Below are 23,819 nucleotides of genomic sequence, written 5' to 3' on the forward strand. Positions count from 1 at the left end.
AATGTGGGCTTCACCAGTTTCCTCATTTTCCCCTCACCACCCCCCCCCCACCTCACCTCAGTTCTAAACTTCCAGCTCAGCACTGCCCTCATGACTTGCCCTACCAGCCTATCTTCCTTTCCACCTATCCACTTCACCCTCCTCCCTGACCTATCACTTCCATCCCCACCCCCACTCACCTATTGTACTCTATGCTACTTTCTCCCCACCCTCACCCTCCTTTCATTTATCTCTCCACCCTTCAGGCACTCTACCTGCATTCCTGATGAAGGGCTTTTGCCCAAAACGTCGATTTTCCTGCTCCTCGGATGCTGCCTGAACTGCTGTGCTTCTCCAGCACCACTCTAATCTCGGATAAAGAACTGGTTGAGCAACTGGAGACAGAGTAGTAGTTGAAGAGAGTTTCTCGAAATGGAGAAAGATGACCAGTGGTGTTCCACAGAGATCAGTGCTGGGGCCACTGATGTTTGTGATATACATAAATAACTTGGAAGAGGGCATTGTTGTTCCGATCAGTAAGTTTGCAGATGACATGAAATTTGGTGAAGTAGCAGAAAGCATAGGGGGCTGTCAAGGAATACAGGAGAATATAGATAGATGGGAGAGTTGGGCGGAGAAGTGGCAGCTGGAGTTCAATCCAGGCAGACGTGAGGTGATGCATTTTGGGAAGTCTAATTAGAATATAATCCTAAACTAAACAGAAGAGCCTTGGAAAAAGTTGAAGAGCAGAAGAGATCTGGGAGTTCAGGTCCATTTTACCCTGAAGGTGGCTGCACAGGTGGATAGAGTGGTCAAGAAGGCATATAGTATGCTTGTCTTCATAGGACTGGGTATTGAGTATTAGAACTGGCAAGTCATGTTAAAATTGTACAAGACACTGGTTCGGCCGCATTTAGAATACTGTGTACAGTTCTGGTCGCCACATTACCAAAAGGATGTGGACACTTTGGAGAGGGTGCAGAGAAGGTTTACGAGGATGTTGCCTGGAATGGAAGGTGCTAGCTATGAAGAAAGGTTGAGTTTATTTTCATTAGAAAAAAGGAGATTGAGGGGGGACCTGACTGAGGTTTACAAAATCATGAAGGGTATAGACAGGGTGGATAGAGACGAGCTTTTTCCCAGGGTGAGGGATTCAATAACGAGATGTCACTCGTTCAAGATGAGAGGTAAAAAGTTTAAGGGGGATACACACGGAAACTGTTTCACACAGAAGGTGGTAGGTGTCTGGAATGCGTTGCCAGCAGAGATAGAGGCATGCATGCTAAATGCATTTAAGATGCGTCTGGACAGGTGCATGAGTAGGTGGGGAGCACAGGGATACAGATGCTTAAGAATTGGGCGATAGGTTTAAGACAGTGGATTTGGATCGGCTCAGGCTTGAAGGGCTGAAGGGCCTGTTCCTGGGCTGTAAACTTCCTTTATTCTTTGTAACCCTGTGCTTTAAGAAGGGAGGAAGAAAGCTACAGACCTGTTAGCTTGACGTAAGAGAGAGATTCTAACATTTCACCTATTATAAAGGCATCTGACAACTGGACACTTAAAGAAATGGCAAAATTGGGCAGAGTCAACATGGGTTAATGCAAAGTAATTCATATATGACAAACGTGAGTTGTTTGAGGATGTTACTTGTAGCTTAAACAAAGGAAGACCAACGGATGTACTGTATTTAGATTTTTAGAAGGCTTTTGATAAGTTCTCCCATAAGAGGATGACAAATAAAATTAGAGCACATGACAGAGGAAAACATTCTAGTCTGAATTGAGAATTGGCTGTTATATAGAGAGTAGTAATAAACAGATGATTCTCAGGATGGTAAGTTGTTACTAGTGGGATACTAGAAGTCCAGTGCCTGGTCCACAAATGTTCACGAATCCTCACTTTCACCACAACTGTTCATGGTCTACAAAATTGATTTGGATATGGGAGCCAATTGTAATATTTTGAAACTTTGTTGATAACATTAATGACATTAAACTGGGTAGGTTTGAGTAGGTTTAGTAGGCTAGAATGTGGTAAATGAAACCTAATGTGAATAAGTGTGAAGTTTGAAGTGGGGAACAACAGAAAGGGACAATATTTCTTAAATGGTGAGAAGTTGGGAAGTGTGGGTGCCTAAAGGATCTGAATGTCCGTGAGTTACCTAAAAGCAGGTGATCAGGAAGGCAAATGTTATGTTGCCATTTGTTTCAAAAGGGGTTGAGTACAGAAGATTTTGTGTTGCAGTTGTGTAGAATCTCGGTGAAATCACACCTGGAGTACAGTTGTACAGTTTTGGTTTCCAAATTCTTAATGGGACATAACAGGCTGATATAGATATTATGTTTCTTCTGGCTGGTGAGCCGACAGCTAGGGAATATAATTTTAGGATAATAGGCAGCCATTTAAGATTGAGCTGAGGGCGAATTATTTTCAGAGTGTGGTGAATCTTTGGAAATCTATACCCAGAAGGCTTTGGAAGTGCAATCATTAAGCCAGTTCAGTATAGAAATCGCTAAGTTTCTAGAGACTATTAATTTCAATTAGTGATGTGAAATAGTGCAGGAAAAGTATTTAAATAGAAGATCAGCCAAGTTCTAATTGAATGTTGAGGCAGACTCAATGGGCCAAAGGACCTATTCCTGTTCCTATCAAACCTTTACTGGCTTCTTAAAATAGCCATCTAGATGTTTTCTGGCCCCTGCTACTTCTGTCCATAGCTCTGCAACTTCTCTTCCAAGTATTTATCCAATTCAGATTTGAAAGTTACAAGTTGAAGGTGCTTCCACTGAACTTCTCACAGTCTTTGTCAAATCATAATGGCTAATGTTCTCGTGCCACTCTGATTCTTCTGCCTATTAACGTAAAGCTACGTCCTCTGGTATCTGGTCATTGAAAAGGTTTCTCCTTGTTTATAAAACCCTTCATCATGTTGAACAGCTTTATTTTCGGAAGGCTCCTCTTCACCGTAATAAAATGGAGCATTGAGGTTCTGAAACAAAAACAGAAAATGCTGGGTAAAATCTGGCATCGGCTGTAGAGAGAAAGTAGAGTTAACATTTAACTCAGTGTTAAATTTGCTTTCTGTTCACAGGTATAGCCAGTTCCGCTGAATTTCTCCAACAATGTCTGCTCTTGTTTCTCCTGTTCACTACCTCTGCTTTAAAAAGTACAAAACAAACTTCCTGAGAACTTCCTCCACTCTGGAGACCTGAAAGCGGTTTTCAGTTGCTGTTAAAAAGTACAATGACAAAGATTTAGTGCAGGGTGCCTCTTCAGATTGAAATCCACAGAATGTGATCTGTTCTGTGTAAATCACCACAAGTTACCTCTAGTCTGGCTATTTAGAATCATAGAAATGTACTGGTTCTGTTCGCCGAGCTGGAAGTTTTAGTTGCAAACGTTTCGTCCCCTGGCTAGGAGACATCATCAGTGCTCTGGAGCCTCCTGCGAAGCGCTTCTTTGATGTTTTTTCCGGCATTTATAGTGGTCTGTCCTTGCCGCTTCCGGGTGTCAGTTTCAGCTGTCCGCTGTAGTGATTTGTATATTGGGTCCAGGTCGATGTGTCTGTTGATGGAGTTTGTGGATGAATGCCATGCCTCTAGGAATTCCCTGGCTGTTCTCTGTCTGGCTTGCCCTATGGTAGTAGTGTTTTCCCAGTCGAATTCATGTTGCTTGTTGTCCGAGTGTGTGGCTACTAGGGATAGCTGGTCGTGTCGTTTCGTGGCTAGTTGGTGTTCATGTATGCGGATTGTTAGTTGTCTTCCTGTTTGTCCTATATAGTGTTTTGTGCAGTCCTTGCATGGTATTTTATAAACTACATTAGTTTTGCTCCTGTTGGGTATTGGCTCCTTTGTTCTAGTAAGTTGTTGTCTGAGCGTGGCTGTTGGTTTGTGTGCCGTTATGAGTCCTAGGGGTCGCAGTAGTCTGGCTGTCAGTTCTGAAACACTCCTGACGTATGGTAGTGTGGCTAGTCCTTTTGGTTGTGGCATGTCCTCGTTCCGTGGTCTATCTCTTAGGCATCTGTTGATAAAGTTGCGCGGGTATCCGTTTTTGGCGAATACCTTGTATAGGTGTTCCTCTTCCTCTTTTTGCAGTTCTGGTGTACTGCAGTGTGTTGTAGCTCTTTTGAATAGTGTCCTGATGCAGCTTCGTTTGTGTGTGTTGGGGTGGTTACTTTCATAGTTTAGGACTTGGTCTGTGTGTGTTGTTTTCCTGTGTACCCTTGTGGTGAATTCTCCGTTCGGTGTTCTCTGTACTATCACGTCTAGGAATGGGAGTTGGCTATCCTTTTCTACTTCTCTCGTGAATCGGATGCCTGTGAGTGTGGCGTTGATGATCCGGTGTGTTTTTTCTATTTCCGTGTTTTTGATGATTACGAAAGTGTCATCGACATATCTGACCCAGAGTTTGGGTTGAATTTGTGGTAGGGCTGTTTGTTCTAACCTCTGCATAACTGCCTCTGCTATGAGTCCCGAGATTGGTGATCCCATGGGTGTTCCATTGATTTGTTCGTATATCTGATTGTTGAATGTAAAGTGTGTAGTGAGGCATAAGTCCAGTAGTTTAAGTATGCCGTCTTTGTTGATAGGTTCCGCCTCCTGTTTTCTGTTCTGTATGTCTAGTAGGTTGGCTATTGTTTCTCTGGCTAGGGTTTTGTCAATCGAAGTGAACAGTGCCGTCACGTTGAACCAACAGCCACGCTCAGACAACAACTTACTAGAACAAAGGAGCCAATACCCAACATGAGCAAAACTAATGTAGTTTATAAAATACCATGCAAGGACTGCACAAAACACTATATAGGACAAACAGGAAGACAACTAACAATCCGCATACATGAACACCAACTAGCCACGAAACGACACGACCAGCTATCCCTAGTAGCCACACACTCAGACAACAAGCAACATGAATTCGACTGGGAAAACACTACTATCATAGGGCAAGCCAGACAGAGAACAGCCAGGGAATTCCTAGAGGCATGGCATTCATCCACAAACTCCATCAACAGACACATCGACCTGGACCCAATATACAAATCACTACAGCGGACAGCTGAAACTGACACCCGGAAGTGGCAAGGACAGACCACTATAAATGCCGGAAAAAACATCAAAGAAGCGCTTCGCAGGAGGCTCCAGAGCACTGATGATGTCTCCTAGCCAGGGGACGAAACGTTTGCAACTAAAACTTCCAGCTCGGCGAACAGAACCACTACAACAAGCACCCGAGCTACAAATCTTCGCACAAACTTTGAATAGAAATGTACAGCATGGAAACAGACCCTTTTGTCCAACTCATGAAGCAATCTCAATCAAGTACTGAAACAATGATTTAAACTTTACTGCAAGTAACAATCAAACTAAGACCCCTCAGTAAGCAAGTTAAGCCTCACAACCCAACTTGGCTATTACCCAATTAATTGTGGAATTTAGTTACAATTCCAACCACTAGTGTCTGTCTTTGCAAATTTCCAGAGTTTGATCCTTGTGCAGTATTGTTCTTCAAAGTTTTGCCGTGTGGTCTATCCTGTTCTTTTTCTTACGGTTTTATATGAGGTGGCTATTCAGCCCATCATGTGTGCACCAGCTCATTAAATGATCTTCTGCCAGTAACAAATACCTTGCACACTATTTCTATCCAAATCCACTAGTTGCTGGTGGATTAACGTTAAAAACTAATGTTAAAACTTATGCAGAGAAATCCCACAGTTTACATCACAATGGACGTTCTCTATTCATGATTTGAGAATGGGACATAGATGAGCTTCTGTTATGGCCACTGTTTTTGTGTTGCGATGTCCAAATTAAAAATGAATTATGTTCCTTCTGCAGCCTCCGGATACCATCTCTGAGAAAGACATTTGGCTTTTCTGTAAGTGACCTTGCTGCAACCACTAGTTGGCAGTGCTTTGCCATTTGACAATAAATAAGAGCTTAATGTTATCACAACTGCATGAAGCAACAAAGTGAATAGGGTAGTGTGGTGGTGATGTTATTAGACACATTACCCAAAGAATGAGTTTAAGTCCCATCCTGGTGATTTACAAATTTGTATTCTGGTTAGCACATGTAGAAATGAAAAGATGTGGGATTGTTGTGAACATACTGTTTATTCACTAACATTCTTTAGGAAAGAAAAGCTGCCATCATTGCCTGCTCTGGTTTATGTATGACTCCAGTGCCACCCGAAAGTTGCTGACTCCTCTCTACTACCTGATGTGGCTGAGAAGATGGATCAGAGCTTTAAGAAGGCCCACACTCTCTTTGCAGGGCAGTTAAGAATGAACATTAATGCCGGTGATGCCCATATTTTGGGATGAATAAACAAATTTAATCTTTTCCTGATCATTGCTTTTTGCAAAAGTCCTGAAATCATTTCCCTTTGTTTTGATTATTCATTTCATGTGGGCTCATTTCAGAAAGGGTAGGGTTCCCATGATGCTGCAAATTCTAATTTTGTATTGACCTGCTAATGATTTTAACACCTGCCATCATTGAGGAGATCAAGTGATTAGGTTTGTGTAACTTTGCTCCACATTTTGCACAAGGGTGCATCGGTAGCTGCCAGTTCCTCCTTCACTGCTGCTGTCTAAAACTAACAGCCTTTACTAGTTGTAGGGCCCTGCTTTTTAAACAAACAACTTGGATTTAACTGTTACACCTTTAACAGGGTGAAACACCCCAAGGTTCATTGCAGGACGATACATTAGACAGAAACGGACATATCAGGAGATATTAGGATAGTTGCCCAAAAGCTTAATAAATGTGTGTGGCTTTAAGGGTGTTTTAGGAAGAGTTTATTCAGCCTCTTGAGCCTGTTCTGCATTCAATTAAATCATACCTTTTAAAAGAGATAAGAGGTGAAAAGATTTGGAGACTGAATTTTAGCATCTGAGTTATATCCCAATCTGACATCCCATTGCTGAGTTTCATTCTTAACCCAGTTGAGATCAGATGTCTTGCTGTGTGAAAGAGTAGTAGGTCCTGTCTGATGTCCTTGTAGTGGCAGGGGGCTGCTTCAGCAGTAGCAGAGTCCCTTATCCATTTCATAAACCTGGAAACAACAAGTGAACTTGTCTTAACTTCGTCTAAATGATTTCTTTTTATTATTTCTATAATTAAAATATCATTGAGTTATGGTGACTTATAGACTTCTCACTATATTTTCATAAATACAAGTGACAGTAAGTGACTATTCTATTCTAACCTATAGGTTTAAAGATGGTTAGTGTTGTAGGTTGATACAGGAACTATTTTTTTCAACTTTTCTTGATAGCAGAACTTGTCTGCAATTTAATCAGAAGGGGGAAGGGATGATAATGCTCTTGAGTATTTTGTCACCGTTTCCCCTAATTTGTTTTGAGTGGAGTTTTAGTTTGAACGATATTGTTCCTAATCCTGATCATGGCTGTCTACCCCCACCAGGCAGGAATGCTGCTTTTCTACGCCTCGTGCGATGTCGTTCGCTGGCGGAGGAGTTCAATGCAGAAACGACAAATAAAGAAGAAATAGGTAAATGTTATCAATTTATGGGGGCTACGAATATCATTATATTTAAAGAAAAATTGGCATGAGCAGTAAGCCAGACTATGTCTGAAGATGAAAGATTGTGACAAAACTGTTGTACTGTTTTACAGAAGTTTTGCAGTTGTAAGCATTTAATTTATTAGTTCAGAATTTTGGAAGACCATGTGTTCAACTGTGTCAAATCTCCGTACTGTAGGTGTGTTACGCTGTCAGAGGGGCTGAACCTCCATTTTACTGTCAAGGGTCTGGTGCTGGAAATGCACAGCAGATCAGGCAGCATCCGAGGAGCAGGAGAATCGATGTTTTGGGCAAAAGCCTGATGAAGGGCTTTTAACTCAATGTCGATTCGAATGCTGCCTGACCTGATGTGCTTTTCCAGCACCTCACCCTCCATCTAATTTGCAGTCTTCAGTTTCTCCTCCATTTTACTGGTCAGGGGATACCATTCTTGGCAGGCAGGGGAGGCATATTGTAATTGAAGGATGTATTGGCATTATCGGCATTCACCACATTATATCACAGAATTGAGTGATAAGCCCCATGTGGTAGAAGGCTCTTAAAGTTTGTAATAATGACCTGTCCATGAGATGGCAGTCAATTACACCCAACTGATATGGTTATGTCTATGAATACCATTTCCATACTGTAGGGGATCTAATCTAAACACCAAACCTGTGTTCACAGCTGGAACTCCCATCTTCACTTCCAGGGATTGATTAGAATGGGATTCAACCCATATTGACTCTGAGGCAAGATTTTTAACAAGATGAATCTTGGGATATGGATGTTGTTGGCTGAGCCAGCATAATATTACCTGTCTCTAGTTGCACTTAAGGTGACATTGAGGCACCTTCTTGAATTGCTGGATTGAACGTGCTCCTACAGTCCTGTTTGATAAGGGTTTGATCCAGCATCATCAAAGAAGCAGTCAAGAATGACCCAAGTGAGGATATACGATTTGTTTGAGAACTTAAATCTGATGGTGTTCCTGTACGTTTGATGTCCTTATCTTTCAAGAGGCACTTGTATTCATCAAATTTAAGCTTTGTAGAAAAGTGAAAATTTTGAGAGATTGTCTAAGGTGAGAGAGATTTGTTGCTTTTGATTCTGTGTGGTTTTATGCTTCATCAGTAAACTTCACAGCTAATTTTCTACCTTTTTATTTGGAAGTCACAGTGGGCAGTCCATTCACACACAATTCTCAATCCAGAAATATTTTGCTCCCATTTACGAACATTGAACATCCAAACTTGCCTTATATTAGCACCTTTCTAATTGACTGCCAGACTCTGCACATGTAGGCAGCACCAGTAGCTGCAGTGGCTTTAGCTGCTAGTTCTGATGCTCTGGCATACTCTTCCTAAATCTCTCTCTCTCTCTCTCTCTCTCTCTCTCTCTCTCTCTCTCTCTCTCTCTCTCTCTCTCTCTCTCTCTCTCTCTCTCTCTCTCTCTCTCTCTCTTCCCCCCCCCCCTCCCCCTCTCCCCCTTCTTTAAAATGCTAATTTAAAACCAATGTCTATGACAAAGGTTTCACCCATCTGTCACAATATCACAGTTACTCCCACTGCACATTTAACTATCTACAAGATGCACAGCAGCAATTGCTTCAGTAGCATCTTCCTAACCTACATCTTCCACCACCCAGGGCCAGAGCGTGGGACCACCACCACTTGCAAATTCTCCTCCAAATCATTATCCTAATTTGTAAATCTACCACTGTTCCTTCATTGTCACTAGATCAAAACCCTGGAGTAGCTTCCTTAACATAATTGTTGGTGCATCAACACCACGTGGACTTCAGGGGCAGCTCACTCCCACTTTTTGAAGAGCGGTTTGGGATAGGCAGTACTGTAAACGCTGGCCTTGTGATGTCCATTGCTTATGAAGAAAGAACAAGAATAGGCTACTCCGCCCTTTGAGCCTCTTCCTCTATTCAATAAGATTATGGCTGATCTGATTTTAACTTCAGTTGTACATTTCTGCATATCCCCAGTAATCTTTCCTTCCCTTGGTAGTCCAGAATCTTTTGAGTCTACCTTTAAAAATGTTGATAGAGTTTGTATCCACTGCCTTTTCATGAAGGAAATTCCAAAGACACGGAGCCCTTTGCCTCATCTCTGTCTTAAATGGGTAGCACCTTATTTTTAAACTAGATTCTCCAACAAGAGAAAACATCCTTTCCACATCCATCTAGTCATGTACCTTCAAGATTTATATGGTTCAAGATGAACAACTTAAGTGCCTTATCATCCAGTTTTGATTGCTAATTATTTGACAACAGAGCAGTTTTTTTAGCCGTTGCACTTCTGATAGAAATGAAAGGTAGAATATCTGTCTTGTAATTTGCTCAATAATATTAAACCATTTCAGTTTGTGGAAATGGTCAATGTTCCTTTCTGCATGTAGCATAGTTGCCCAGTCTCGATCAGTGCTGCTTATTTCCTAATCACCTTCACACAGTAACTGATCACTAAACTGCGCCCTTTCCCATCAGCTTGTTCCAAAACCTTTTCCAGGATGCTTGACCTCTCATCTTCACTGGGGCTGTAAAACTCTGGCTAATCCTGTTTCTTTTGTCATACAGCATCTTGTATGGAGAATCTCGACAGTGAAATGGTTTTGTACATAATGCTACGAGCTGTGGATTGTTTTCACAGGCAACATGGGCGATACCCAGGTATGTAATTCCATGTCGGTTATAGAACTATCTCCTGACACCTATTTTCTGACAAGGTGTAACTCTCAAGTTCAGATTAACTCCATATGTTTTTCAGATTGAAATTTGTAATATAGAGGGGTTTGGTTAACTCAGTTGGCTGAATATCTCGTTTGCAATGCAGCATGAGGCTAACAGTCTGGGTTCAATTCCTGCACTGGCTAAGGTTACACTGAAGGACTGTCCTTCTCAACCTCTGCCCTTACCTGAGGCATGGTGACCCTCTGGTTAAACCACCTGTAACTGTTTCTATCTAATGAGAGAGCGGCCCTATAGTCTGGTAACACTAGGTAACCTCACCTACATGTGAATATTCTCACCTCTCAGCACCAGTTCTCTTATTCAGCGTCACTGTGGCTCAGTGGATAGCACCCTCGCCTCTGACTCCGAAGTTTGTGGGTTTCCGCCCATTAACGAATCGTGCACCAAATTCTGGGCTGGTGCTCCAGTGCAGTACTGAAAGAAAGCCATACAGTCAGTTCTGTCCTTCAAATGAGACATAACCTGAGATCCCATCCACCCACTCAGCTGTGTGTCAATGTTTCCATGTCACTATTTCACAAGAGTGCAAAGATATCCAGCAATCAATATCACTTGGGGGGAAAAAAACTTAACTGATCACATTGCTGCCCATGAGAGCTCATGCACAAGTTGGCTGCTGACCTTCTAATATTAATACTGACAATGTTTTACAAATTTCATTTATTAGCACAAAAAGCATTTTGAGCCAGCCTCTGGTTGTACTGAACTCCATGTTACCTTTTATCCCCTATCCCTTTGTACCTCTGCATAACTAAAATCTATCCATCTCGGATTTAACATTCAAAGTTGACCTAGTGCCAGTTGCTGTTTGGGGAAGCAAGTTCCCAACTCTTGTCACCCTTTGTCATAGAGTAGAATTATAGAATCCCTACAGTGTGGAAGCTAGTCATTTGGCCCATTCGAGCCCAAGCTGACCCTCCGAAGACCATCCCACTCAGATGAGAACGCCACCCCCTCCCCCCAACAGAGAAAAACCCTATCCCTATAACCCTGCATTTCCCATGACTAATTTACCTAACCATTGCACTATGGGCAATTTCGCATGGCCAATTCACTCTAATCTGCACACCTTTGGATTGTGGGAGGAAACCGGAGCACCTGAAGAATCACACGCAGACACTGGGAGAATGCGCAAATTCCATACAGTCTGGAGGATGGAATCGAACCTGGGTCCCTGGTGCTGTGAGGCAGGTGTGCTAACCACTGAGCCACCATTGCACCCACTTGCGTATTGATGTCTCTACTATCTTGTGTCCTAAATGGTCTGATTATATTTTTTAGACTACATATTCTTGAACTATATGTTCACAGCCAAAATAATTTTTTTTTTCTTATCTACCTGACCATTCCATTGCAAAGGTGATAGGCTAATAGCATTATTGCTAGACCATTAATCCAGAAATTCAGCTAATCTGCCACGGTAGATGGTGGAATTTTAATAAATTCAATTTTTTAAGAATCTGCTGATTGCCATGAAGCCGTTGATCAATTGTCAGGAAAAATACCCATCTGGTTCAGTAATGTCCTTCGGGACAGATGTCTGCCAACCTCACTCACCTGGTCTGGCCTGCATGTGATTTCAGATGTACAGCAATGTGGTTGCCTCTGAAATGGCCGAGTGTGTCATTCCAGTGTAAAAATCCACAGCCAAGTCTCAACGAAGAAAGGAAACCAGGAAGATGACCTAGCATCGACTTAAGCAAAAACAGCCCTGTGTACCCTGCATAGTCTTTCTTATTAATATATGGGAGCAAGTGCCAAAATTGGGAGAGCTGTCTCACTGACCAGTCCAGTTACAGCTTTACAGTAATTGTAAGGTATAATTCCATGAGTATGTCCCAGCCACCACCATCACCATCCCTGGATATGTCCTGACAAGACAGACCCAGCAGAGCTGTAGGCTACAGCTGTTGGGAGGGAGTTGCCTCATCATTGACTCTCAGCCTCACGATGTCTCATGGCATCAGGTTAAACATAGACAAGGAAACCTCCAGCTGACTACCATGTACCGTCCTCTTTTGGCTGATGAATCAATAGTCCTCCATGTTGAGCAACACTGGGAAGAAGCACAGAGGGTGGAAACACGCAAAATATATTCTGTTTGGGCGATTTCAATGTCCACCACCAAGAGTGGCTCAGCAGCAGTACTAAGGTCCTAGGGAGTGTTGCTGAACAAGGAGACCTTGGAGTGCAGGTTCATAGTTCCTTGAAAGTGGAGTCGCAGGTAGCTATGATAGTGGAGAAAGGCTGATTGCATCTGAATTGGAAGGGGACTAATATACTGGCAGGGAGATTTGTAAGAGCTGCTTGGGAAATTTTAAACTAGTACGGTGAGGGTGTAGGATCCAGGGAGATAGTGAGGAAAGAGATCAAGCTGAGACTGGTACAGTTGAGAAAAGAAACGAGTCAAACAGTCAGGGCAGGCAGGGACAAAACAGAGAACAAGGTAGGACTGATTAAATTAAACTGCATTTATTTCAATGCAAGAGGCCTAACAGGGAAATCAGATGAACGCAGGGCATGGTTAGGAACATGGGACTAGGATATCATAGCAATTACGGAAACATGACTCCGGAATGGACAGAACTGGAGGCTTAATGTTCCAGAATATAAATGCTACAGAACGGGAGGCAAAAGAGGAGGGGGAGTGCCGTTTTAGATAAGGGATAGCATTACAGCTGTGCTAAGGGAGGATATTCCAGGAAATACATCCAGGAAAGTTATTTGGGTTGAACTGAGAAATAAGAAAGGAGTGGTCACCTTATTGGGATTGTATTATAGACCCCCCCCCCCCCCCCCCCCCCAGTAGTCAGAGGGCAATTGAGAAACAAATTTGTAAAGAGATCTGTTATCTCTAAAAATAATAGGGCGGTTATGGTGGGGGATTTTAACTTTCCAAACATAGACTAGGACTGCCATAGTGTTAAGGGTTTAGATGGAGAGGAATTTATATTCCTGTTAAGGTGAAAGGAAAGGCTGGTAGGTATAGGGAATGCTGGATGACTGAAGAAATTGAGGTTTTGGTTAAGAAAAAGATGTCAGGTATAGACAAGATAGATCGAGTGAATCCTTAGAGTATAAAGGCAGGAGGAGTATACTTAAGAGAGAAATCAGAAGGGCAGAAAAGGAACATGAGATAGCTTTGGGAAATAGAGTTAAGGGGAATCGAAAGGGTTTTTTCAAATGTGTTAAGGTCCAAAGGTTAACTAAGGAGAGAATAGGGCTGCTCAAAGATCAGCAAGGCGGTCTTTATATGGAGCCACAGGAGATGGAGGAAATACTAAACTAGTATTTTGCATCCGTATCTACTGTGAAAATAGACATGGAACATAGAGAAATAGATGGTGACATCTTGAAAAATGTCCACATTACAGAGGAAGAAGTGTACAAAGGTGGATAAATTCCCAGGACCTGATCAGGTGTACCCTAGAACTCTGGGAAGCTAGGGAAGTGATTGCTGGGCTCCTTTCTGAGTTATTAGTATCATCGATAGTCACAGGTGAGGTGCCTACACTGGAAGTTGGCTAACGTGGTGCCACTATTTAAGAAAGGTGATAAAGACAAGCCAAGGAACTATAAACCAGTGATCCTGATGTCGGTGGTGGGCAAGTTGTTGGAGGGAATCCTGAGGGACAGGATGTGCGTGTATTTGGAAAGGCAAGGACTGATTAGGAATAGTCAGCAGGGCTTTGTGCGTGGGAAATCATGCCTCACAAAGTTGATTGAGTTTATTTGAAGAAGTAACAAAGAGGATTGATGAGGGCAGAGTGGTGTACATGATCTACACGGACTTCAGTAAGGCGTTCGACAAGGTTCCCCAATGGGAGGCTGGTGAGTAAAGTTAGATCTCATGGAATACAAGGAGAACTGGCCATTTGGATGCAGGACTGGCTCAAAGGTAGAAGACAGAGGGTGGTGGTGGAGTGTTGTTTTTCAGCCTGGAGGCCTGTGACCAGTGGAGTGCCACATGGATCAGTGCTGGGTCCACTACTCCTCTTCATTTATATAAATTATTTGGATGTGAGCATAAAAGGTATAGTTAGGAAGTTTGCTGATGACACCAAAATTTGGAGGTGTAGTGGACGGTTACCTCAGATTACAACAGGATCTTGATCAGATGGGCCAATGGACTAAGGAGTGGCAGATGGAGTTTAATTCCGATAAATGGAGGTGCTGCATTTTGGGAAAGCAAACCAGAGCAGGACATATACATTTTAATGATAAGGTTCTTGGGAGTGTTGCTGAACACCGAGACCTTGGAGTGCAGGTTCATGGCTCCTTGAAACTGGAGTCGCAGGTAGATAGGATAGTGAAGAAGGCATTTGGTATGCTTTCCTTTATTGGTCAGAGTATTGAGTACAGGAGTTGATATGTCATGTTGCAGCTGTACAGGACATTGGTTAGGCAACTGTTGGAATATTGTATGCAATTCTGGTCTCCTTCCTATCAGAAAGATGTTGTGAAACTTGAAAGGGTTCAGAATTACAAGGATGTTGCCAGGGTTGGAGGATTTGAGCTATAGCGAGAGGTTGAACAGGCTGGGACTGTTTTCCCTGGACCGTCAGAGCTGAGGGGTGACCTTATAGAGGTTTATAAAATTATGAGGCATGGTTGGAATAAATAGACAAAGTCTCTTCCTTGGGTGGGGGAGTCCAGAACTAGAGGGCATAGGTCTAGGGTGAAAAGGGAAAGATATGAAAGGTATCTAAGGAGCAATGCTTTCATGGAGAGGGTGGTACGTGTATGGAATAAGCTGCCAGAAGAAGTGATGGAGGCTTGTACAGTTGCAGCATTTAAAAGGCATTTGGATGGGTATATGAATAGAAAGGGTTTGGAGGGACATGGGCTGGGTGCTGGCAGATGGGTCTAGATTGGGTTGGGATATCTAGTTGGACTGAAGGGTCTGTTTCCGTGCTGTACATTTCTAGGACTCTGTGACTCTACGGTATGGTATGCTTTCCTTTTTTGGTCAGTGCATTGAGTACAGGTGTTGGAAGGTCATGTTGTGGCTGTACAGGATATTGGTTAGGCCACCTTTGGAATATCGCATGCAATGCTGCACTCCTTTCCAAACGGAGAATGATGTGAAATTTGAAATGGTTCAAAAACTATTTACAAGGATGTTGCCAGGGTTGGATGTTTTGAGCTATAGAGAGGCTGAACAGGCTGGGGCTGTTTTCCCTGGAGTGTCGGAGGCTGACGGGTGACCTTAGATGTTTATAAAATCATCGGGAGCATTTCCCTGAGATGGGGGGAATCCAGAAGTAGAGGGCATAGGTTTTGGGTGAAGTGGAGAAAGATATAAAAGGGACCTCTTTTCACACACAGGGTGTGCGTGTATGGAAGTAGCCAGCAGAGAAAGTGGTGAAGGTTGGTACAATTACAACATTTAAAAGCCATCTGGATGGGTATATGAATAGGAAGGATATGGGCCAAGAGCTGACAAATATTCTATGTTCTAAATGAGGCTAGATTAATTTTAGATATCTGGTCGGCATGGACAAGTTGGACTGAATCGTCAGTTTCTGTGCTGTACATCTCTGACTCTTTGATTGAGTTGGTCAGATCCTAAAGGATGTAGCTGCTAGACTGCGTCCGCAGTAGGTGGTGAGGGAACCAACAAGCGGGAAAAACCTACTTGTCCTCACCTTTACCATTCCGCCAGCTGCAGATACATCTGTCCATGACATTATCAGTAAGGGCAACCACCGCAGTGCCCCTGTGGAGACAAAGTCCCGGCTTCATGTTGAGAAAAGCCCCCATTGTGTTGTGTGATACTATCACCGTGCTAAATGGGACAGACTCTGAATAGTTGTAGCAACTCAAGACTCGGCATCTGGGCACTGAGGTGCTGTGGGCCGTCAATAGCAGCAGAATTATACTCCAACACAATCATTAACCTCATGGCCCAGCATATCCCCCACTCCCCCTAAGCCAGGGGATCAGCCCTGGATCAATGGAGGGTGCAGGAAAGCATGCCAGGAGCAGCACCAGGCATACCTGAAGATGAGGTGATGACCTGGTGACAGCACCAAACAGGACTACTTACGTGCTAAACAGCATAAGCAGCAAGTGATACAGGATCCTACGTCCTGTAGATCATATCTAAGCTCTGCAGTCATGTCATGTTCAGGTGTGAATGGTGATGGGCAATTAAACAATACACTAGAGGAGGAGACTCCACCAATACCCCCATCCTCAGTCGTGGTAGAGCTCAGCAAAAGATGAAGCTGAAGCTTTTACAGCAATCTTCAGCCAGAAGTACCAAGTAGATTATCATCTCCGCCTCCTCCAGTGATTCCCAGCATCACAGATGCTAGCCTTCCATCAAGTTGTTTCACTCCATGTGACATTAAGTAACCAAGGCACTGGATGCTTAAAAAGCATGGACCCTAACAACATTCTGGCAATAGTACTGAATACTTTTGTTTCAGAACTTGCTGCTCCCTTAGCCAAGCTCTTCCAGTGCAGTTACAACACTGGCATCTCCCTGACAATGTGGAATACTGCCCAGATATGTCCTTTCACAAAAAACAGGACAAATCTAACCCAACCAATTACCATCCCATTAGGCTACTCTTGAGCATCAATAACAAACTGGGCACTAGTGAGCAGTTTGGGTTTGGCCAGGATCACTCCTGACCTCATTACAGCCTTGGTTCAAACATGGACAGAAGAGCTGAATTCGAGAGGGGAGATGATGTGGCAGTGACAGCCCTTGATATCATGTGTGGCATCAATGGGAAACAGGAGGAAAACTCTCCGCTGGGTGTGATCCTTATTTGGCTTGCAGGAAGATGGTCGTGGTTGTTCAGTCTTCTCAGTTCCAGGACATCTCTGTAAGAATTCCTCAGGATAGTGTTTGAGGCCCAACCATTTTCAGCTGCTTCACCAATGCCCTTCCCTCCCTCAGAAGGTCAGGAGTGGGGATGTTTGCTGATTGCACAAATGTTCAGCACCATTCCCAACTCCTCAGACACTGAAGCTGTCCATGTCCAAATGCAACAAAATCTGGACAATATCCAGGCTTGGGCTGACAAGTGGCAAGTAACATCCATGCCCCACAAATGCCAAGCTATGATTGTCTTTTATCGGAGACAATCTAACCACCGACCCTCTACCCCCTCCCCCCCCCCCCCCCCCCCCCCCCCCCCCAACCACCTTGCCATTCGGTGGTGTTACACTGAGAGTAATTCCTTAAGGGCAACGAATGTTGGCCAGCCAGCAATACCCACATCCTACATGTGAATTTTAAAAAATAACATTGCTCTTAATCACTTGAAGGTGTGACCAATAACTTTATGATTTTCAGGGAATGCTATCCTAGTTGCTGCGCTCACTTCTCATAATTTAACCTTTGGAGACCAGGTATAATTCATGTAAATCTTCCAAGACTAATATATCCTTCCCCACGGTGTGGTGCTCAAAACTGAACACTCTCCAGGTTTGATCTAACCAGGGCTTTCTATCACTGAAACATGACTTCTACCTCCTGGTATTCTAATCCTCCCAATGCAAAGGCCAGCATTTAAATAACTTTTTTTCCACTAATTTCCGTACATTTATGACATTTTAATGATTTATGTTCATAGATCATTAAGTCTTTATGAACTCCTTACTTTTAATCATTCAGAAAGTAATCTTTCATTTTAAGATCCACGACCTCATAATTGAGCAAATCTGTGATAAATCGATATCATTCACTTAATGAAATACCTTCTTGTAATTGAATATTTGTCAGCATTTTATAATGCTGCCACTCCTTGTGCCATTGGCAAATTTGAATGTGAGATTTTGTATCATAAATACATAGAATAATTGAGCACAGGATAGGAGATAAACTTTTATTAGTACTGACCTGTGACCAGCTGGTTAGTTGTGAGAATGTGCACTCCTGTTTACTAACTCCATCACCGTTAATTTCTTCCTAGCTTGCTTCCTCCTAATTCTAGCCTGAAGTGGGGACCTCAGTTTATTCCGTCAGGGCTTATTCTGTCATTTTCTGCGATATCGTTTTGGTGGTTCTACCACCACGTGCTTCCAACAGAAGCACTCCACTTCCTGAAGTAACATGATGGCAGAGTAGGTCAGTGGGAATGCAGGAAATAAACTTTAGAAAAACCAGGATATGTTCCCTGAACCACTGATCTCAGTTGGTGCATCAGTTGAGTGTGTCAGTTTCCTCAGCAGCTCTTGATTGCTCCTGGTCTCTGTCTCCTGGTAGAACTGCTGAACTGATCATGGATTGGATTGTTCCTGAACTGTACCCCAACAGTCCAGAGCTCTTGTATCTATTTTGTTAAAAGCAGCTGTGTTTTGTGGTGGTAATGAATTATTGTTCCAACAGGTGTTTGTAATAACCAAGTTGAAGAGGACATTGGAAAGTTGAAATCGTGTGTGGTGGGCCTGCTGCAGGAGTGGGGTGTCTCTGTATCCGTGAAGGATGACTACATTCATGAATTGTATGTTTTTGTTTGTGTTCTTGTACATGTCACTGTTGTCTAGAGACACCTCAATGGAAGATGTCCCTAATAGGGAAAAGCAGCTGGGAGAGGTTCACATGTTACTGTTCAATTCACCCACCTCAAACTCCTTTTAGAATCCCATCGAGCTCATATTTCCTCTCAATGTGGAGATTTCACAATCCCCTAAAACCAACTCGTCCAGAGCCCTAACACACTATAAGCATAGTGGTATTTCAGAATTCTGCACACTGGTTGATGCAGTATCCTGAAACTACAATAATGGAGGGTGGGGGTGGTTGTTTCTTTTTATATTAGAACCCCTCCAGTGTGGAAACAGGCCCTTTGGTCCAACAAGTCCATGTCGACCCTCTGAAGAGTAACCCACCCAGGCTCATTCCCCTACCCTACATTTATCCCTAATTAATGCACCTAACCTACACGTCCCTGAACAGTACAGGCAGTTTAGCGTGGCCAATTCCCCTGACCTGCACACCGTTGGTTTGTGGGAGGAAACCTACACAGACATGGGGAGAATGTACAAACTCCACGCGGACAGTCACCCAAGGCTGGAATTGAACCGGTGTCCCTGACACTGTGCGGCAGTAGTGCTAACCACTGATCACAATTCCTTGGATTGAATTTTTCAGACCCCTTTCAGACTAGATCAGTGTGGAGTTTCACCAATCCTCCAACAGCTTCAGCTCCTTGAAACTATATTAAATGTACAATGTATAATTACTGACTCCAAACATTCATTCCACACCATCGTATCACTCCAGTTGAAAGCATTTCTCCTACTTACTGTCCTAATTTCCTTGTGATTAATCTTGTATCTAAGACTATGTTAATTATGACAGTCAGGTGTCTGACGGTGATGAAATTTAGAAACATGGAGTTGATTGAACTTAAATATTTAACTTTAATGCTCCTGGACATGGGTTTGAGGCCACAGAAAAGAATTCTTGCAATTCACCTACAAGGGAAAATGTCTGCTGTGTTTTATGGGCAATTTGAATCCATTAAAATGCGTCAAGGTTTCTGAAGAGCATGTCTTTCCTCTTTCAGTTGTCGGTATGGTGCTTCCGAACCACATGCTGTTGCCTCATTTTTGGGAGGTATGTTTCAGTTTTTTTCGTACTGGGTGATTTTGGATTGCAGCTAATTGTCACATTGGTTGTGTTGCAATGTGAATTGTTTGCCTTGTTTTTACTTCCTGTATTGCACCTTCTCAAAGTTTTTAATATCAGTTGTCTTAATCACTGACTTTTAATGCTTTGCCATTCAACTAGATGTTTAATCCTTGCCTCAACTGCATCTTATACAATGTTGTTGTGCTGTCATTATCCCTTAATACCTTTTCCTAAAGGTATCCATTCTCCGTTTTGAGTTTTTCAACATGAACAACCTTTTGTGGTGAAGGGGTGAAGTGCTGGAAGCGGTCAGCAGCTCAGGCACATGGAGAGAAGCACAGTTAGTGTTTTCGGTCTTTCATGAGGATTGAGAAAGTATATTTTGAACAAGATTTCAAGCATGTTTTGGGGGTGAGATGACAGAAGAACAAAAGGGAAGGTTTGTGAAGGGGTAGAAAACAGGAGAGATTAAATGACAAAAGTGTTGGTGGTCCAAGATTAAAGAAATTGGTATTTGCACTAAGTAACGAAATATAAAAATGTCTGGATGAGGTGTGAATATCAGAATTATGGACAACTCCTTCAATCCAAGAATAACATTAAAACTGAAATCTACAAAAAAATACACTAAAATGCACAGAATTGCTGTCTCATTGTTGAACTTGGAGTTGAGTCTAAAGGCTGCAGTGTGCCTCACCAAGAGGTGAGGTGCTGCCTTTCAGGTTTAGCTTGAGCTTCACTGGAACACTGCTGGATTCCGAAGATCAGTGTGAGAAAAGGAAAAGAATTGTAAAGGCAGGTTGACCTGGCTTTCACTGCTTGTCCATGGCTTTCATAATCAGGCCCTCCCCATCCACAGGGCTCCCCAAAACATCTCGCTCTTTCTCCCTCACCACCACCAATGCCAAACTAGCCTCCAAAGTCTCTAACTCCCAAACAGCCATACAAGCCAAGCTGGTAAACATACAACTACACCAAACAGAACTCTCAACCAAAACTGTACACAGACTCGTAATGCAGCAGGTTAATTCTCTGCAGCAAAATCTACCAAGTAAGGGATAGCTGCATAATATAAATGATGTGTGTAAGCTTTATCCCAACCAGTTGAAGCCATTTCCAGCTGTGCTTCTTGAGGTGATACCCAAATCATACCATATATCGATTCTGGCTGTGATTTCTCGCGTTCCTATCATACAGCATTGTTTATTAACCTCAAAAGTTTTATGTATCAGTGCATGTTTATGGTTAGCAGTAATTTACATAGTTAATTGCTGTGTTTGATATTTTTATTTCCCTAGGAGCTGCTGCCCAGGAGGCCATCAAAATCATCACAAGGCAGTTTGTACCCTTCAATAACACATTTATTTACAATGCAATGTTGCAGACATCAATGACTGTGAGAATGTAGGGCTTTTATTCTCTGCAGCACAAATCTGTAACGTACATGGAGATAAGGACTGTACTTCTACAGTTTTGTTACTGAACAATTTATGTAACATAAAATTCAATTAAATTAATAAAATTCCCTAAATTTGATTTTGTAAAAGTGCTATGTTTACAAAATGTTTTCTCCAAAGGAGTGCAGTGAATTCACCTGTGGAAACAGGATTGAACTAATAACCATCTGAATGAAATTAATGCTGAATCTGGTTGCTTTGCTGTGTTTGTCAGTCACGGCTCTGTCGTAACACTCTTGCCTCACTTGAATCTTCAATCCTGGTCTCCCTGCTATTGGAAAAATGTTATTAAACTTGTTCAGAAAAGATTTACAGCAATGTTGCCAGGGTTGGAAGGTTTGACCTATAAGGAGAGCCTGTTTTACTTGGAACATTGGAGCCTGAGAGGTGACCTTATAGAGGTTTATAAAATCATGAGGGGCATAGATAGGATAAATAGACAAGGTCTTTCCCCAGGGTAGGGGAGTCCAAAACAAGAGGACATAGGTTTAAGGTGAGAGGGGAAAGATTTAAAAAGCGCCTTTTTCACACAGGGGATGGTGCATGTATGGAATAAGCTGCCATAGGAAGTGGTGGAGGCTGGTGCAATCACAACATTTAAAAGGCATCTGGATGGGTACATGAATAGGAAGGGTTTAGAGGGATATGAGCCAAATACTGGCAAATGGGACTAGGTTGATTTTGGATATCTGGTCAGCATGGACGAGTCAGACCAAAGGGTCTGTTTCCGTGTTGTACGATTAAAGCTTTGCTTTAAGGTCACAGTTTAGCGACTCTAGCAGGACAAAGCTAAAGTGAGGGAGTGTGGCACTGTTGGAGGTATTAAACCTACACCTTGCCTGCTCTTTCAAGTGAATGTAAAAGATTCCACAGTAGCATATTGAAGAGCTGGGAAGTTCTTCCCAGTATCCTGGCCAATATTTGTCCCTTAACCAACATTGAGAAAGTGAGGACTGCAGATGCTGGAGATCAGAGCTGAAAAACGTGTTGCTGGAAAAGCACAGCAGGTCAGGCAGCATCCGAGGAGCAGGCGAATCAACGTTTAGGGCATAAGCCCTTCTTCGGGAATGAGGAAGATGTGCCAAGCAGGCTAAGATAAAAGGTAGGGGGAAGGGGCATTGGGAATGCGATAGGTGGAAGGTTAAGGTGAGGGCAATAGGCTTGAGAGGGGGTGGGGGTGGAGAGGTCGGGACGAAGATTACAGGTCAAGAAGGCGGTGCTGAGTCCGAGGGTTGTAACTGAGATAAGGTGGGGGGAGGGGAAATGAGGAAGCTGGAGAAGTCTGAGTTCATCCCTTGTGGTTGGAGGGTTTCTAGGCGGAAGATGAGGCACTCTTCCTGCAGGTGTCGTGGTGCCATGGTCTGGTGATGGAGGAGGCCAAGGACCTGCATGTCCTTGGTGGAGTGGGAGGGGGAATTAAAGTGTTCAGCCACGGGGCGGTGGGGTTGGTTGGTGCGGGTGTCCCAGAGGTGTTCTCTAAAACGTTCCACAAGTAGGCGGCCTGTCTCCCCAAAATAGAGGAGGCCACATCGGGTGCAGCGGATGCAGTAAATGATGTGTGTGGCGGTGCAGGTGAATTTGTGACGGATATGGAAGGATCCCTTGGGGCCTTGGAGGGAAGTAAGGGGGGGGAGGTGTGGGTGCACATTTTGCATTTGTTGTGGTTGCAGGGGAAGGTGCTGGGAGTGGAGGTTGGGTTGGTGGGGGGTGTGGACCTGACTAGGGAGTCGCGGAGGGAGTGGTCTTTCCGGAATGTTGATAGGAGAGGGGAGGGAAATATATCCCTGGTGGTGGGATCGGTTTGGAGGTGGCAGAAATGACTGCGGATGATACAATGTATATGGAGGTTGGTGGGGTGGTAGGTGAGGACCAGTGGGGTTCTGTCCTGGTGGCGATTGGAGGAGCGGGGCTCAAGGGTGGAGGAGCGGGAAGTGGAGGAGATGCGGTGGAGAGCATTGTCAACTACGTCTGAGGGGAAATTGCGGTCTTTGAAGAAGAAGGTTGTTCGGTATTGGAACTGGTCCTCCTGGGAGCAGATGCGGCAGAGGTGAAGGAATTGGGAATATGGGATAGCGTTTTTACAGGGGGCAGGGTGGGAGGAGGTGTAATCTAGGTAGCTGTGGGAGTCGGTCAGTTTATAGTAAAAGACCATGTTGAGTCGGTCGCCCGAGATAGAAATGGGGAGGGAGGAGTCTGAGACGGTCCAAGTAAATTTGAGGTCAGGGTGGAAGGTGTTAGTAAAGTGGATGAACTGTTCAACCTACTCGTGGAAGCACGAGGTAGCCCCGATACAGTCATCGATGTAGCGGAGGAAAAGGTGGGAGGTGGTGCCAGTGTAGCAGTGTGCTCCCACTAGTCTTAAAACCCTCTGTCCTTGAGAAAAGAGAAATACCATTAACTCTCCCTATACTCCTCGATATTTTATAAACTTCTATCAAGTCACTTCTCAACCTCCTACACTCTGGTGAAAAAAATTCCAGCCTTTCTTTATATTTCAAACC

At 43.4% G+C, this 23,819-nt stretch overlaps 1 protein-coding gene across 1 annotated transcript in view; it reads left to right on the forward strand.

Annotated features, from left to right (window-relative positions):
- nae1 (nedd8 activating enzyme E1 subunit 1) overlaps nucleotides 1-21,397 on the forward strand; it is a 66,724-nt gene extending 45,327 nt beyond the window's left edge. The window contains exons 15-20 of the mRNA XM_060837567.1: nucleotides 5,814-5,853; nucleotides 7,407-7,493; nucleotides 10,093-10,185; nucleotides 18,614-18,728; nucleotides 19,797-19,846; nucleotides 21,160-21,397. Of these exons, the coding sequence (XP_060693550.1) occupies nucleotides 5,814-5,853; nucleotides 7,407-7,493; nucleotides 10,093-10,185; nucleotides 18,614-18,728; nucleotides 19,797-19,846; nucleotides 21,160-21,269 (495 nt within the window). The 3' untranslated portion in view covers nucleotides 21,270-21,397. The remainder of the gene's footprint in view (nucleotides 1-5,813; nucleotides 5,854-7,406; nucleotides 7,494-10,092; nucleotides 10,186-18,613; nucleotides 18,729-19,796; nucleotides 19,847-21,159) is intronic.
- Nucleotides 21,398-23,819: the final 2,422 nt, after the last annotated feature.

Source organism: Hemiscyllium ocellatum, chromosome 17 (assembly GCF_020745735.1).
Source record: "Hemiscyllium ocellatum isolate sHemOce1 chromosome 17, sHemOce1.pat.X.cur, whole genome shotgun sequence".
NCBI classification, from domain to species: Eukaryota; Metazoa; Chordata; class Chondrichthyes; order Orectolobiformes; family Hemiscylliidae; genus Hemiscyllium; species Hemiscyllium ocellatum.